The sequence below is a fragment of the Pimephales promelas genome, chromosome 17 (assembly GCF_988280905.1).
Source record: "Pimephales promelas chromosome 17, fPimPro1.hap1.1, whole genome shotgun sequence".
NCBI lineage: Eukaryota > Metazoa > Chordata > Actinopteri > Cypriniformes > Leuciscidae > Pimephales > Pimephales promelas.
Genome location: NC_142785.1, coordinates 31746978 through 31766019, shown reverse-complemented (window position 1 = coordinate 31766019; position 19042 = coordinate 31746978). Strand labels below are relative to the sequence as shown.

Here is a 19042-nt window from a genome sequence, read left to right as displayed (position 1 = left end):
ACTCGTCTGTTCGAAACTCGTTCATCAACAAATCTTTTTACGAGTCATTTTGTTCGTTGAATCATTTTGAAGCTGCACTGAAACTCTCATTTGGACCTTGAACCGTTTGGACCCCATTGAAGTCCATTATATGGAATGTTTTCATCAAAAACCTTAATTTCTTTTCGACTGAAGAAAGAAAGACATGGACATCTTGGATGACATGGGGGTGAGTGAATTATCAGCGAAAGTTCTATTTTTTAAAAGTGAACTACAAATTTTAGTAACTACTTTTTAAAGTAACTTTTCCTCTGCGGTCGCCCTACAGGTTGGAAGTGGAATTGTCCATCACCGCTGTCATAAATAATTTAGCGACCGCATCCCACTGTCGCACACACACTCGCTTTATGATGCTCCACCTATCGGCAATTATAACGCTTGCTGTAAAGCAAGTCAAATTTGTAGTTCTCAGGTCTTATTTGCACTACAGAAACGCGACCCGATCTGGCAATCTTGCATAGCGTGGATATAGCAGATAAAGGACCGCAAAGCGGTGGCATAAGTGCATTTCACTATGTCACGACTGGAAAACATTATTTTAAGATAAAAAATCTTACTTAGTGTTGCTTTAAAATTGGATGCAAAGAACCCTTAGCATACTTCCTACATTGGCAGCTTGTTACACTCTTAAGGCGGGCATACACTGTGCGATTTTCGTCTCGTGCGACTCATTTTCGTGTCGGACCGATTTTCAGCTTTGTCGTGCGTCGTTTGTCGTGCAGTGTTCGTGCAGTGTACAGGGAGAAACGAGAGGCGATTAACCTCTCACGATCGACAATCGGATGGTCGGATGAATTTCTGGCATGTCAGAAATTTGGGTCGCTCCTCGTGACTATATCGCACAGTTGAAGCAAAGCTACGAACCGATTGCCCTAAACTCAGTGTTTTTTCCCTCACTGCACCTGCGCGAAAACAGAAGTTTAACCATTTCATCTGCAGCAAAAATAAAATTAAAATAAAAACGAGCTACAAATTACTGTTGCTTACCTTCAGTTCGTGTTGCAAAATGGATAATACCCACCGTCTTCAAGCCACCTGATATGTAACACCTCTTTTATTATTTTGTCAAACAATGTTTTTGAAATAAACCTGTTTTTAATTTTCATTGATGATTAATAATGGCAATGTTCGGACATATTATAGACTGTTAATAGTTATTTTATATGTATATAATTCATTGTAATCGACCTAAATGTTTTAGACAATTTTTAATGAGGAGTAAGATTAATATTTTATTATCCTCACAGCACGTTGGTTATGTGCTGTGAAAATATTGCGTGGCAAATTAATTATAATAGCGGATCAATTTAATAGTAAAATTAGCCTATAGGCCTCCCCTAATAATGATAATATAATAATAATAATAATTAAATGCATAAATTGAAAATACTAAATCATCTTGATACTGATAGCAGATGCTTGTTTTGACAATATCTCTGGATACATACACGTAAATAGGCGCAATCCAGGGGGGTATCGCAGATTTTTACACGTATAGTGTGAGCAGTGAAGTCGCAGCTCGACGATCGGACCGTACAGTGTGAGCACATAAATCCTGAACTTTGGCTTTGCATCGCATGCGATTTACTCGTTCAGTGTGAGTAGGTACCTTGCTGAAATCGCACAGACATCGCACAGTGTATGCCCGCCTTTAGAAGAAATGGTTCTATTTAGAACAAGAAATGGTTCCATCCCCCGCTTCATATTTGGAACTCCAAAATGGTTCTATATAGAACCAATTTTTTTGGTAAAAGGTTCTATTGGCCAAGTACGGAACTAACTAAGAGTTTTCTGACAAACCATCAACCCAGCAGCTGAAATGCAACACTTTCCCAAGGAGAACAAGGGCTTTTTTCGGGGAGTGCCCATGGCCATGTGTTAGGTAGACGTGGGGTTTAATCTGGAAGGAAACAGTGGTCGCATGTTATCTTACCGTCACATTCGGTGAGGTGGTGACGGCACTTCCATCCTCCAGGTAGTGTGTTTCTGTGTAGTGACTAGCAAACAACCCTCTGCAACACAAACAGACAAACAAGTTACATTCACTCATTTCCTCAAGTCTTTTTACTTTAAAATGAAGTATTTATTTGGTCTTACTACTTGCTCATCAGCTGATATCACTAAAATGAAGTCCCGCCCATTTTCACTCTGAAATGTGTTACATTATGTAAGTAAGACAAGCTGAGTTGAGTTAAAAAATATTGTAGTGTGTGAAACCAATAATCTGAATCGTCCTTTATCCGATCAGAAGCAAATGATCACACGGATCTAGATCCACTCATCATGTGAAAGGATGCCCTAATTCTCTCTCTTCCTCTCTCGCCTGCTGAGATAATGTTCTGATCAGACCATTACGAACATCTGCACTCGATCGGCCCTCGTGCAGCTGTGCTTTCTTAACCAGAACTGCCCGAGAGAAAGTGACAATTACAGCACTGCTGACTCGGAGAACAACAACCTCCCTGAAAAGCACACTGACTTCTGACACTAGAAAGTCTGGTTCACTTTATTATCCTAGTCAACATTTCCAGGAATAGACCGTCTATGTTTGGGGAGGGTAAACCTAAAATCGATGACACCACACTAAAAATCTGTTCAGTTTGATTGTTAAATGTGAAAGTCATTCTGATTCCTCGGCGTACTACACATTACAGACTAGTTTTCAACTTCCAGGAGAAATTTGTTGTTGATCTCTTCTCGCCAAACTAAATCGAATTAGATGATCTTAAAGCCGACTCCATGTGGAGGAAATCAATGAAAACCTTGCAGTGAATCTACAATGAAAGATGAATGTTTTCCAGATACACTTTAAGTTAAAAATAGCTTTTAGTATCTGAAAACCCCATCAAGGTTCATGGAAACATTTGCTGTGCTGCACCTTCAAAGAACTAGAAAATGAATTTAATTGATTTTTTAAAAGATTAGACACATCTTATTATTGAATGTAGATGTCTAATGCATTATTCTGACAGCAGGAAAATTACTTTCTGATTGATGTTTATTATAAAACCGATATTTCCTATCCTGGATCGCGTCCTGAATGCTGATTGGTCATTACATCTGTGCTTATTCACTCTCAGAAAAAAAAGGTACAAAAGCTGTCACTGGGGCTGTACCTCTTAAAAAAGGTACACTTTTGTACATATTAGCACCTGAAATGTACATATTAGCACCTGAAATGGACATATTAGCTCCTGAAATGGACACATGAGCACATAAAATGTACATATTAACACCTAAAATGTACTTATTAGCACCTTAAATGCATATATTAACACCTAAATGTACATATTAACACCTAAAATGTACATATTAGCACCTGAAATGTACATATTAACACTTAAAATGTACATATCAGCACCTAAAATGTACGTATTAGCAACTGAAACATACACATTAGCACCTAAAATTGACAAAAGTGTACCTTTTGAAAAGGTACAGCCCCAGTGACAGCTTTTGTACCTTTTTTTCTGAGATACACACAGTACTATCATTAAAAAATGTTTCATTTATTTATTTTTTTATTTATTGAAAGCTCACTATAATTTGATGAAAAATACAGTAAACACAGTAATAATGTGAAATAGTATTACAATTTAAAATAAACTTTTCTATTTGAACGATAATGTATTCCTGTGCTCAATTACTATCATTACTCCAGTCTTCAGTGTCACATGATCCTTCAGAAATCACTCTAATATGATGTTTTGATGATTTTTATCAATGTTGAAAACTGTGATATTTTTGTGAAAACCATGTTACATTTGTTCAGGATTAGTTGATGAATAGAAAATTCAAAAGAACAGCATTTACTTGAAATACAATTATAAAACATTGCCGTCACTTCTATTATCTTTGCTGCATAAAATCAATTCATAAAAACATAAATAAATCTTACTAACCCAAACTTTCTAGTGTACTTGATTTATCTGCGCAATCAGATACCAATCATTAACTTCAGTTTAAGGAATAAGTCAAGGAATATCTTATCTTCTTAATGACTTTCCTCATGTTTGAATCATGTTATGCATTTTGCATTATGCATTTTTTAAAAGCAATAAGACACTCGAGGACTAGGAAAGTGAATATAGAAGTGTTAAAGGGGTTTTAGCAACTCAGCCGTGACTCTTTTCATACGGCAGCCTGACCTCTTATCGCTTAATTATAATGGAAGGATGTTTAATTGGTCTCACCTCGCCCTGTTCACGGCTTAGGGCTGTTTCACATAGTAAATCAACACACAAAACAGCATTTGGCAGTGGTGTCTAAAAAAACCAGGAAGAGACAAGATGTCTTGAAATCCGCCATGATGTTCTGACAGATGTTGCTCTTTCTGATCACAGATGCATGAAGCATTTACAAGCACAAAGTCTTGAAGAAGCAGCAAACTATGTTTTATAATTGTATTTTAAGTAAATGCTGTTCTTTTGCTGAACTTTCTATTCATCAAATAATCCTGAAAAAATGTAACATGGTTTTCACAAAAATATCACAGTTTTCAACATTGATAAAAATCATCAAAACATCATATTAGAGTGATTTCTGGTCAGTGAGAATATCCCATAATGATTCCCTCAGGTGGGGTTTGGAGGCATAAGGCCAAAATATGATTTATCCTTTTCTTTTCAAGTGCTCAATTTTTATCTTAGTTAAAAATATTAAAAAATCACAAACTCTGCTCAGGGTTCAACTTCTATGACTTTTCTATGACTGTGACAAAGTCCTAAGTTATGATTTGCAGTGTAAAAAACGCTGGGTTGTTTAACCCAATTTTTGGTCAAATATGGACAAACTCAAACATTGGGTTAAAAATATAATTTAAAAATGTAACCCAATGGCTGGGTTTGTCCATATTTGACCCAAAATTGGGTTAAAACAACCCAGCATTTTTTAGAGTGTGTGTTTGTTTGATTTATATTATTTCTATAAATGTTTGTTTCTGTTTTATTTGGTAACTTTTTTCTAGTCTGAGGTGCACATTAGCCTAACAAAAAAACTTTATTTTCTTTATTCTGGTATTTACATAAATCATTAGTTTTATCCTCATTTGCAAAACTAACCTTCTGGGTTCATCATGTCAGCCGCATGGTTTCCGGGGGGTGGGTGTCTAAGAGGACGCGCGGCCTTCCTGTTCCTCATTTTATGCCATCCCAAAGAATTCTGGGTAGTGTAGGCATAGACCATTTCTCAATGGGAGCAGGGGGATGTTGTTTCATGTTTTATTTTGTTTATGCTCATTGTATGTAACGTATTTGTATTCATATTATTTTCCTTGCATGATTAAGGTTTATATATTTTGAATATTATTTTGATTTTCAGTGTAGTTATTTATTATGTGTGTGAACATTATTTAAATTCCCTATTACTGTAAAATGGTTGACCCTTTCAGTATAAAGGAATGTGTGTTTGTCTGTGAAAGGCACCTCTGTGAGGAGGGTCACCTTGAGTGGGGTTTTGTTTATGTTGGTTTCTTTATTTGGAAGTCAATAAAGATTTCACTGACTGCAAGCAGTGTCTCCAGCCTTTGCTCTGGTCATGTCTTCACAATGACTTTTCCAGCTGTTTGCAATGCTTTTTTAAAGGATTTGATAGAGAATGCACTCATAAATGGAATTATGGAATTATAGAAAATCACTATTTTAACATTTCCAATGACCAACGGATTCTGCAATGCTTTTCCACCTAATACCTTCCACAAAAAACGTCTTTTCTATCAAATCAATCAATAATGTTTTTCAACCATAAAACTAAAGAGGACAATGATGTGTGTGTGCTGTTCATAATGGGAGATTTATTCATTTAGTAGAAGCATTTATTCAAATCAGCTTACAAATGAGGAATATAAACTCATTAATCATTAGGAAAACTTTGGTAACACTTTACTTAAAGGGGTATAAGACTAACATGACACCTTCATAACCATGATGAAGTTTAATGCATGTTTGTGACAACTGTCATTAAGTGTCATTTGCTCATTTATGACATTTTTAATGCAATTATGACATTGCAAACATGCATAAACCCTACTTCATATATGTCATGATTATGAAGGTGTCATGTCAGTCTTATGCACACCCCTTCAAGTAAAGTGTTACCAAATGTATTCTGCATTTGCAAATAAAACTAGTTTTAGTCCCTCTATAGCATACAATTAGTCTTATCATTAGTCTTAGCCTACCAGACCCAAAAATTAACCCTTTTGGAATATAGTCATATGGACCGCGACCACTTTTATGTTACTCTTGTGACATTTAGGGGAGTTTTCAGTGTTTGCACACCGTTGAATTTTTATTTTTGGGTGAACTTAAACTACTACATCATATCATGCCCCCACTACTAAGTGAGATCCATCCCATTACATCTCATTAGATCATTATGGCATCATTACCATGTAAATTCAGTCATGAAACTGGCTCAAAGGGAAGTTAAAATGACAATCAACAAAGTATAATGTTTCTTTGGCCATTTTCTAATTTATTCTTCAATTATTCACACGAGCAGAGACCAAGCAGAGCGAAAGATTACCATGTAGAAAAAAAGAGAAATAATTCTAGCTTTCATGCTGTGGACAGACGACTGCAGCAAAGCCACAAGCAGGAAAAAAACTAATCAAATCATCAGTCACTGGAGGAAAAGACACAGCAGGGCGCTGTTGTTTCCCCTGGTCACTTAATGCTGTGTGTTCTCGCAAGATAGAAAACTAGAAAGGGACACGACAGGAGTGGACGGAATAAAAACAACGAAAGAGATTTATTAAGCATAGAAATGAACAGTTCACCCCAATATATGAAAATGCTGTCATTTTTTTTTTCATTTAAACCTGAATTATGTTTATCTTTTTCTTCAACACTTCATAGACATTGCATTTGTCAAGCTCCAGAAAGGACAAAAAAAAACTTTATTCACTGATAATCTTGAAGCTTGAAAAGTTTTGCCTGAATTCACGACCAGACAAAAAAAAAAAAAATTAAAAAAAAAAAAATTAAAAAGCATTATTTATTATTTAGCAATTATTTTGTGTATATTTACAACATTTTTGTACATTATTTTTTTATAATTATATTTTTTATATAATTATATATTTCATTTATATATACATTATATAAAAAAAACATTATATAAAAACATATAAAAAACATTTTTGTACATTTTCTTAATTATTTAATAATTTTGTTTAGTAATATATATATATATATATATATATATATATATATATAATTTGGTATGATTAATTAGAATTATGGTAGCTTCATTCTGCCACACAATAAAAAGAATTTAAAGGTAATTGTGACTTTTTTTCTCACATTTCTGATTTTTTTTTTTCAAGTTGCATGATATAAGTCAGTCTTTTTTCCCTTAGAATTGGACTCCATAACTCACAATTGCGAACTGAAAAAAAAAAAAATTCAGAATTAGCTTTTTTTTTTTTTATTTTTTTTTTATTCCGTGTCGGAAACAAGCTTATTCATATGCTATGTAAAAACTCCTATAGAAAAAAGTCTTCAGTAAAAAGAAAACAGCATGAATGTCAGGTTGGAAGAGAATCAGCTATTACTTTAACACGGCCAGCCTGGCGAGCAAACAAACTGGAGCACATCAGTCTAAGTTTATTTACATGTGCATCCTGATGTGGGGTAACAGACTGGAAGCGCGCCATTCGCTAGAGAAGATAGACAAAAGAGAGGGGAACAAATGACAAGGGGGGTTGGAAGGGGACAGAGTTACAGCTCAAATTACTTTCAGTTCTTGGCTGACTAAATGTGAATTCACATTGAACTCGTGCCCATCCTGTCAAGGACACAACACAGTTTTTTCATGCTACTTAGGAGAAATCAGGTCACGACGCTTTCAGAGCGTTTTCTCTTGCACCGAAACGAGTTCATCTTTATCATCTTACACATTTGGAGTGTCCTCTTATCTGATAATTGGATGGATAAGTAATGCAGAGTCTCTATTAAATACCTCAGTTTAGTATGCTAAATGAATAATACCTCAAATCATGCGGCTTGTTGGGGAGAGGTGTGCTGTTACTTTTAGAAGTAATCAGACTTATAATTCTGCCAGCAGAAAGATAAAAAAAAAATCATTTTAATATAGACCATAATATCCCAAAGACTTGACTTGGGCCAATAAGAAAACACACACATGATGGGTTTCAATCTCTTATTGGGACTTTACATAGACATAATGATATTTATACTATACAAACTGTATATCCTATCCTCTAATCCTCGATCACACACACACTCTGGGTTGTTTTAACACAACTTTGGGTCAAAAATTGACAAATCCAGTCATTGGGTTACATTTTTTTATTACATTTTTAACCCAACGTATGGGTTTGTCCATATTTGACCCAAAGTTGGGTTAAAACAACCCAGCATTTTTAGAGTGCACAGAATATTATAGAAACCACATGGCAACACCCTAGCGATTATCCACATCACCAACATGCTTGAGCTTCCGTTTATCACAACTGATGAATGTTTATATGTGAATAAAAGCTTAAATTCAATCTGTTCATCATATAAAGTCTCTACAGAAAATTTGGACTACACCGCTCAATCCATATGGATTAGTTTTACGAACTCTTTAAGAACTTTTTAAGGCGTCAAAGTTTCAAAAGCTCTCAGATTTCATCAAAAAGATCTTCATTTGTGCTCTGAAGATGAACGAAAGTCTTATGGGTTTGGAACGACATGAGGGTGAGTCATTACTGACAGAATTGACAATGTGAATCTGCTGAGGTCATTTTATCCAAAAGTTAATCCGCATCAAACATCTGCTCTGGAACTAATGTAGAACATCACATCCAGACGATCTAGAAGAGAGACCGACACTGAAATGTAACAAAAACATTGTTTCTCTCTGGAGTCTGGACCCTGACAGATGGTTACGTTGCCAATTCCAGATTTTAGAAATGTATAGACCTTTAAAGGAATGTTCTGTGTTTCATAACAAACTACAGCCCTCTATAGAGGGTATGCGCGTAACGTCGCCGTCGGCCGGAGTACTGAGTGGCAAAAAGACTGAGCGGCTGTATATGTGTTCAGCGTGAATGCCCCGAAAAACAAACACAACACATATAAAGTGGGAAAGAGCTTTGCGATTGACTGTACAACTAGATTTGACAACAAAATCGGAGGTATATTTTTACAGACTGCTATAGAAAGAGGAGCAAATGGATCGAAACAACTGGACTCCAGTCAGCGAAAGCTGGATTTGCAGTTATCATTTTGTGTCAATATGCTGAATTTAGCTGTAAAACCATACCCATACACTGTAAAAAAAATATTTTCAAGATTTGTTATCACAACATATATTCTTTTGTCAAATCAACTTTATAATAATTTATTTAGTTGAGGTAACTTATTATTTTGAGTTTCTGATGATTAAATTAATCTCCATCATTGTATTAACTCACTTTTTCCAGGTCAATCAACTTAAAATTTTAAGGCAACCAGGTTACTTACTTTTTTAAGTTAATCCAACAATTTTGTTTTACAGTGTAGTAATCAGTCACAACATTTTTTCTTTTGTCAAATCAACTTAAATAATTTATTTAGTTCAGATAACATATAATTTTGAGTTTCTGATGATTAAATCATTCTCCTTCATTGTATTAACTCACTTTTTCCAGTTCAATCAACTTAAAGTTTTAAAGGACAACTCCGGCGCAAAACGAACCTTTAGTCTAATTACACATTGCTACCTAGTCAACCGTTATCTGAGATTTGTTTTCATGATTGCCGAATGTAAATAGTTTTATCTCTAAAAACAGTTTAGCCTATAACGCTAGTACAATGCTAGTACATAGGGCATAGAGTAATGACAATTAAAAATCGCTTGTTATTACCACAAACACGGCTCAAAATAGCCCCACACCAACACGACAGCATAACAAGGGTCTCTACATTAAAACCGAAGCATTGACAACTTTGTCAGTGTCCATACAATTTAATAAGAAGATATTTTATACACACAGTAAACTTCGGGAATACAGGAAGAAGCCATCTTTGAAAAATAGTCTCTACCAGTCGATCTACGAACTCCGATCCAAGTGCGCTGGTGAGATGTGAATAAGGTGATAAGGTGAGCGCGAACAGTAGGCTGTGTGTACATATTGAAGAGAAGAAAACGGTTTGTGTTTGTGTTTCTTCTGGAAACAACGGACCATATGAGATTCTGCACAGTTCAGCGCACTTGGATCGGCGTTCGTAGATCGACTGGTAGAGACTTTTTTTCCAAGATGGCTTCTTCCTGTATTCGCGAAGTTGACTGTGTGTATAAAATATCTTCTTATTAAACTTTATGGACACTAACAAAGTTCTCAATGCTTCGGTTTGAATGTAGGGATCCTTGTTATGCTGTCGTGTTGGTGTGGGGCTATTTTGAGCCGTGTTAGTGGTAATAACAAGCGATTTTTATTTGTCATTACTCTATGCCCCATATACTAGCATTATACTAGCGTTATAGGCTAAACTGTTTTTAGAGATAAAACTATTTAAATTCGGCAATCATGAAAACAAATCTCAGAAAACGGTTGACTAGATAGCAATGTGTAGACCAAAGGTTCATTTTGCGCCGGAGTTGTCCTTTAAGGCAACCCAGGTTACTTACTTTTTTAAGTTAAACCAACAATATTTTTCTACAGTGTATATTTTGTATTGTTATATATATTAGCATTGCATATTCTGCATTATTGGATGTTTTTTAATAAACACTGACCAAAAGGGCAGGACGATATGATGATATATATAGCCTAGGCTATATATAACACTGATATAAGTGATCTCCTGGATTTAGACCGACCTATATTGTATTTATGTAAAGCGTTCACAGGCAAATTTGCTTTATGTTTAGGTGCTTTTATTTCCCCGGTGTCGAAATCAGGCAAACATAAATGTCAGGCAACACGATTCCTGGCTGCATGTCAATATCCATGGATCACTGGATCTTTAGTAAGTTGTAAGGAACACTATATTGAGTCCAACATTTAGTTTAAATTGATAAAATTGTTTGTTTTAGTCGTATTTTTGCAGTTTCCCCTATTAAATCCAGTCACGCAGATCTTTTGCCACTCAGTCAGGCTGGCAGGAAAGTGACGTCAATGCATTCCCTCTATTGACAGCATGTGTGGCATAACGTCAATCACCACTGACACTCATTTAGAAAATAGCAACAGTTACAGGTTTGGAAAAACCAAAGAATACCATTGTTTGCTATACTTTCTAAATTATGAAGTACATTTTGTCATCAGCAGAGTCAGTCCTCAAGCTTGGTTTCAACGAAGGGATCTGATTTCTCAATGACTCAAAGGAATAAACCAAAGATGGGAGAACTTTTGACTTGGAATGCAATAATCCATGGAAATATCCAAAGGTTGATGTAATGACATCCCATGGCAAGACAGAGACTTCTGCCAGTTCTTAAGCTTTAGCTAATGAGGAGCGTTACACCCTTGGACCGGACGAAGGACCGCTTGCCTCATCGCACGCCTGAACTGTTCCATCATGAGCTGGAATGAAGGCAGATGTAAAACACCTGAGGACCAGAAGAAACCCACATAAGGGTGTCTCACTGTAAAAAAATATTGATGGTTTAACTTAAAAAAGTAAGTAACCTGGGTTGCCTTAAAACTTTAAGTTGATTGAACTGGAAAAAGTGAGTTAATACAATGAAGGAGAATGATTTAATCATCAGAAACTCAAAATCATATGTTATCTGAACTAAATAAATTATTTAAGTTGATTTGACAAAAGAAAAAATGTTGTGATTACTACACTGTAAAACATATTGTTGGTTTAACTTAAAAAAGTAAGTAACCTGGGTTGCCTTAAAATTTTAAGTTGATTGAACTGGAAAAAGTGAGTTAATACAATGGAGATTCATTTAATCATCAGAAACTCAAAATAATAAGTTATATCAACTAAACAAATCATTATAAAGTTGATTTGACAAAAGAAAATATGTTGTGATAACAAATCTTGAAAATATTTTTTATCTACATGGGGAACATGATTGATTTCAATGCACAAGTGCGAATAAAACCACTCAAAACAGCATTAAAAATGGAGAAAAACTTTTAAAACCCTAGTGCTGGTAAAGAAGCAAAAGTCTCTGAGAGTTGAAGAACTATTTAGGACGAATTACTGAAAAATAAAGACATCAACCACCTAGATTTATTGGTTAACATTACATTAAACTGTCTGTGGTTGGTTTTGACATTGACTGTCATGAAGCCATTATAACTTTTTAATGACAAATTCAGTGTAGTTGAGGTCACAAAAAATATTCATGACACAGTTACAATGCCTCATGACAGCCAATGTCAAAGCCAACCACATGACAGATTAACTTCATTTTATGTCAAGTTGTCATGACAAAGACACTGACAGGTTATGATGTATTGGTTTATGTCATAAAGACATCTCAAACAATGTCAAATTTGCATTCAAAATGTCGTTATTGAGCGAATGACACTTGTCATAAACATTTCATATTCAAGACATATGTCATGTCAAGTCAAGTCAAGTCAAATATATTTTTATAGCGCTTTTCACAATAGAGATTGTATCAAAGCTGCTTCACAGTATCAATCACGACAACATTACAGTGTTTGTTTATTCATAAATAAACATGTCATGGTTATGAAGGTATCATGCCAGTCTTATGCACACCCCTTCAAGTAAAATGTTACCAATATATCAGACTTATTATCTGTATATGTCCCTATCTCTGTGTTTTGGAAATGTATGGGTTGCATTAGAGATGTAATTTTAAAATGATTGCCTTCATATTTATTAAATACATCTGGTGATTTATGAATGCATAATCGATAAAAACATTTGAAATGTAACACTGTAAAAAAATGACAAGAAATAAAATGTGCTCATGTGGAAACATCTGTTCTGAAGTAAATAGTTTTATGCGAACCAAAAATATTGCTTAATTGCACTAAATTAACACCGATAAGTCATTTTCAGGGTCAGATCAAGTAGATTTATCTCCTTCAGCTTGATCTCAGATTCTTCCAATTCCTTCAGAGTAACAAAAACAGACATACATGACTTAGTTATTGATTTACATAGTAAAGAGCTAGACAATCATTTGATGCAAGACAAGACAATGTTGAGATGTGTGAGATTACAAGAGGTGAAACATCAAGTCCTCATTTGTTCTCCATTTAAACTGTCTAGAAGTTTTAAAATATGATGTTTTTGAAGATTTAAAGATTTCAAATATGATGTTTATCAATGATGTATTTCTCCATTTGCAGTCGTTGTACTGCCAAACAGAACAAATAAACTTCAGCATGAAAACAGCTCTTCGTGAAACATCAAACCCACAAGAATAAGAAAGTACAAAACGCAACCGATCTCCTCTGAAGAGTCTCCATCAATGCAGGATCTTTGGGGCACATCTGGCCACATTAACACATCTGTCATCGCGCACGCAAACATTACGAGTCTGGGCGTGCACGTTTCCCTAAATCACATTTCTTTTCATCTGATTTTTGGGTTGCAATCTTTGCCACTCACCCTCTCCGAGACCACTTTTAGAAGCAGGAAATAAAAATCATAAATCGAGAGGTTATTGCGAGGTTATCGCCTTTCATTCGTCACAAACATCTTTGGTTGATGATCTCAACGCTCATGTTAAAGGGTTTCTGTCCTGCCATCGACAGCTACTCGACTGACACTTTGGCGCTTCAAAAAGTTGATTAAGAATTCGTAAAACTAATCCATATGGATTGAGCGGTTTAGTCCAAATTGTCTGGAGACACTCTCAGTAAAAAAAGGTACGAAAGCTGTCACTGGGGCTGTACCTTTTCAAAAGGTAAACTTTTGTCTATTTTAGGTACTATTATTTGCTAATATGTACATTTTAAGTGTTGATATGTACTAATATGTACATTTTATGTGCTAATATGTACATTTTAGGTGCTAATATGTACATTTTAAGTGTTGATATGTACAAATATGTACATTTTATGTGAAAATATGTACATTTCAGGTGCTAATATGTACATTTTAGTTGCTAATATGTACATTTTAAGTGTTGATATGTACTAATATGTACATTTTATGTGCTAATATGTACATTTTAAGTGTTGATATGTACTAATATGTACATTTTATGTACTAATTTGTACATTTTAAGTGTTGATATGTACTAATATGTACATTTTAAGTGTTGATATGTACTAATATGTACATTTTATGTACTAATATGTATATTTTAGGTGCTAATATGTACATTTCAGGTGCTAATCTGGACATTTGATGTGCTAATATGTTCATTTTAGGTGCTAATATGTACATTTTATGTACTAATATGTACATTTTAGGTGCTAATATGTACATTTGATGTGCTAATATGTACATTTTAGGTGCTAATATGTACATTTTAAGGATTGATATGTTCATTTTAGGTACTATATTCATGAAGACTCTGCACTGGAGCTACTTCAAACCTTCAGCCTCATTATGCAGCAAATGCATGCATTAAAGAATGCTTTCTAAACAAATTAATTCATAAAATACACCATAACTTATATATGGACTCAAATATATCGACTCAGCAGATTGAAATTAGGCTTTAGGCAGAATTTTAGGTTATGGGTGAACTATCCCTTTAACAAAAGTAATAAATCAAACGTTTCTCGTGAGCACATGCAAATGTATCGAGCTAAATTCAGACTTCTGGAAGGCATCCCACAGATGCTAACACTTACAACTCCTTTCGCAGTGGTTTTGCTCTTCTGACACTTGCGCAATGAACATCACAAACAATTGAAGTCAAAAAGCCTTTTTTATAAGTCCAAATTACATAGTGTGAGAGTCTATGAAGTCGCAGCCAAAGGTACCGAATTAGCCGTCACGTCAAGCCAAGGCCTAAACCTTTCTCAATCCCAATCAAGCACACCAATTCCTGGAAGATCTTTCACATCCTTCTAGTGTTTTGGGCCCAATTGTTGTTCTCCCTTCGGGTCTCAGCGTGTTCATTACATCCGGGTTGACCAAACATTCGGACGGTTTGCCTTTCAAGCTGCCTCACATCTGCTAAAAGTAGCAAGAATATGATATATGAAAATAATCCTGCTCCGTGAGCCAGTCACAACCATCTGGGAATACTTTATTTACGGATTCATTTGAACAGCATACAGTATAAGATATGCCAGTTCTGTCTCAACTGCTCATCTGGCGTCTAATAAATGCTGAATTAAACGAAAATCCCCACAAACAGCATGAGAAACCTGTTTAGAAGGAATAATTCAGGAAAAAGTGAAGATTCTGTCATCATTTACTCACCCTCGTGTCTTTCAGAATATCGTTCGTCAGTGGAATCCGCACGCTGCTATTTTCCATACATAAATTGACAAAAACTCCTTGCATTTTTCACGAAAGTAGTAAAAGGAAAGACATGAAGTGAGTAAATACTTCACTTTAGGTTGATTTAACAATGTATTTGCAATGACGCTGCATTCTGGTGATATGGAAATGATCAGCCATTCTTTCAGCATTGTGATAGCATGCAAATCAAATGTGGAATGGTGTGCTGAATCATAAGTCGTCTGTTTGGTTGTGTGTCATGCTGAACCTTGAGTCCTGAAACCCCTGAAGAGTGCTGTCTAGACGAGTCCTTCGGTTCAAGGGGAAAAAATAGTGTTCTGTCCTCATAATTCACCTGAAGCCAAATGAACAATGCATCGTGTCCTAGACCACTCAAGTGTCCTTCACTCCAATGTTTAAAAAAAAAATAAAAAAATCATTTGAACAAAAGGAGTGTGTTTGTGTCTAAATGAACAATCTTATACGAATGCAAATGTGTGTGAATCAGAAAAACCGCGACATCTATATTCATGAAAACTCTGCACTGGAACTAATGAACTCAAACCTTCAGCCTCATTATGCAGCAAATGCATGCATTAAAGAACGCTTTCTAAACAAGTTAATTCATAAAATACGCCAGAACTTCTGCATTTCCTAAATACAATAAAAACAAACAAAACGAACAAAAAGGCCATCTTGATTATTTTTACTAAACTAATACATTTTATTAATTTATTTTCTATAGCTTAAGCTAATGGGGCTTTATTTCTCAGCATGCAAAAGTGTTTCAACTTCAAATCTCATGATAGGCAAATCATAGATATATATATGATCGACAAATCACACACATATATTATATAAACACAAACTTGTATGTCAGATGCGATTAATCGCAATATATATAGCCCTAATATATGAAGAGTTCAGATGCAAAAGCCTCTAAATACCATTTGAAATTTTCTTCTTTAATGATGATTTTTATCAAACTTGTATATTTAAGTTCAGTAATTTCACCTAAATGGCAATGAAGATTACCTATTAATTGTTATTTAAGTGAAATTACTGAACTTAAATATACAAGTTTGATAAAAATCATCATTAAAGAAGAAAATTTCAAATGGCATTTAGAGGCTTTTGCATCTGAACTCTTCATATACACACATTATGGTAATGTAAGACAAATAATTGCATAAATCAAAATATTACATCATTATATAATAATACTAAATATTGTATTATTGTAAACATGGTGTAATATTTATTATGTGTATAAAATCATATCATCATGTGCAAATGCACGCAAAAAGTGCATATCATATTAATGCAAAAAGTGCATATCAGATAAATGCAAAAAGTGCATATCAGATTAATGCAAAACGTGCATATCAGATAAATGCAAAAAGTGCATATCAGATAAATGCAAAAAGTGCATATCAGATTAATGCAAAAAGTGCATATCAGATAAATACAAAAAGTGCATATCAGATAAATGCAAAAAGTGCATATCAGATAAATGCAAAAAGTGCATATCAGATTAATGCAAAAACTGCATATCAGATAAATGCAAAAAGTGCATATCAGATTAATGCAAAAAGTGCATATCAGATAAATGCAAAAAGTGCATATCAGATAAATGCAAAAAGTGCATATCAGATTAATGCAAAAAGTGCATATCAGATAAATGCAAAAAGTGCATATCAGATAAATGCAAAAAGTGCATATCAGATAAATGCATAAAAGTGCATATCAGATAAATGCAAAAAGTGCATATCAGATTAATGCAAAAAATGCATATCAGATAAATGCAAAAAGTGCATATCAGATAAATGCAAAAAGTGCATATCAGATTAATGCAAAAAGTGCATATCAGATTAATGCAAAAAATGCATATCAGATTAATGCAAAAAGTGCATACGTACGCTAAAAAAAATGCATATTGGGTGCATATAAAAGGCATTTTCTGAGTAAAAAGATCATGCAAATGAGAGCATGAACTCGTGCAATAGATACGCATAAAAAAAAAAACACATTATCTGTGTTTTACTCCAAAGCAAAATCCTCATTAAATACTAACAGTGCATCATCTCTGCACATGTTTTAATTTCCTCCAGTCTCAGTGATCTCTCACAAACACTCCCTGTGTTTCCCAGCTACACTCGTCCAACACTTCCTCTCAGTATGTTCAGCTTTCATCGGCGTCCCCGTGGGGAACTCTCACACTCGGCTGTCTGAAGCCAAACCCAGACTCGTGCTCAGCACCACACGACTGCAGAACATCTGCTTTCTCCATGAGCACGAGGGAAAGAGCTCCCACAAGTCCTGCTTCTCTTTTATTGTGCTTTAAAGAGCGCTTCTCGAGAGCACCAAACCCAGTGAAACAAGAGAACAAAAGGAAGATCGCTGAGGCAGGGTTCAGTTTCCTCAGCAGGTCTTCGGGGCTCTTGGGAAAACATGTTCTGCTGGTCAAATGGGGCGGAAGCAAGAGATTTTGTTTGCTTGGTGTTTTTTAGTAATCTGCACAGGATAAAACTCTTTCAAACGCTTACTCAGCACAGGCTGTCAGACTGATGGAGCGCAGAGGTCAAAGGTCAGGCCACTCTGCTGAGCGACAGGATGCTCCGACTGAGGTCAAGCTGCATGTCAGAGCGCAGACGAGCAAGCGAGGGAAAAGACAACAGCGCACAATCAAATAAACAGACAGTCTATAAAGACAGCAGACACACAAAAACAAACAGATTTACTTGAAAGTGTTCTGAGCGCAAGAAGGAACATTCATGCATTTAGCAGACGCTTTTATCCAGGGAACAAAAGCAATATTTGTAAAATGCAATGCCAGGTTTTTTAGACAACTAAATGAAAATCCTGCATTTGTGCTGTACATTTACAAGAATAACTTGCTCCCAAATGAAAGATATTTTTTATTTTCTTGCATTAATGTCTCTCCAAACCCGTATGACTTTCTTTCTTCTGTGGAACACGAAAGATTACATTTTCAAGAAATGATCTAATCAACCAATCACATGGCAGTTGCTTCAATGCATTCCTGGTCAAGACAATCTCCTGAACTCCAAACTGAATGTCAGAATGGGAAAGAAAGGTGATTTAAGCAATTTTGAGCGTGGCATGGTTGTTGGTGTCTGAGTATTTCCCAATCTGCTCAGTTACTGGGATTTTCACGCACAACCATTTCTAGGGTTTACAAAGAATGGTGTGAAAAGGGAAAAACATCCAGTATGCGGCAGTCCTGTGGGCCAAAATGCCTTGTTGATGCTAGAGGTCAGAGGAGAATGGGCCGACTGATTCAAGCTGATAGAAGAGCAACTTTGACTGAAATAACCACTCGTTACAACCGAGGTATGCAGCAAAGCATTTGTGAAGACACAACACACACAACCTTGAGGCGGATGGGCTACAAAAGCAGAAGACCCCACCGGGTACCACTCATCTCCACTACAAATAGGAGAAAGAGGCGACAATTAGCAAGAGCTCACCAAAATTGGACAGTTGAAGACTGGAAAAATGTTGCCTGGTCTGATGAGTCTCGATTTCAGATGGTAGAGTCAGAATTTGGAGTAAACAGAATGAGAACATGGATCCATCATGCCTTGTTCCCACAGTGCAGGCTGGTGGTGGTGGTGTAATGGTGTGGGGGATGTTTTCTTGGCACA

The 19042-nt window shown here is 35.4% G+C and overlaps 1 protein-coding gene across 6 annotated transcripts in view; it reads right to left on the bottom strand.

Moving 5' to 3' along the window:
- Window positions 1–19042, bottom strand: part of adam12a (ADAM metallopeptidase domain 12a) — a 118029-nt gene that overhangs the window by 65648 nt on the left and 33339 nt on the right. For 4 of the 6 annotated variants that reach the window (XM_089122374.1, XM_089122375.1, XM_039651446.2 and 1 more), the window contains exon 4: window positions 1973–2051. In XM_089122374.1, the coding sequence (XP_088978500.1) occupies window positions 1973–2051 (79 nt within the window). Of the gene's footprint in view, window positions 1–1972; window positions 2052–2136; window positions 2511–5099; window positions 5164–19042 lie in introns of those variants that run through there. The other 2 variants (XM_089122376.1, XM_089122377.1) reach the window with 2 other exon arrangements.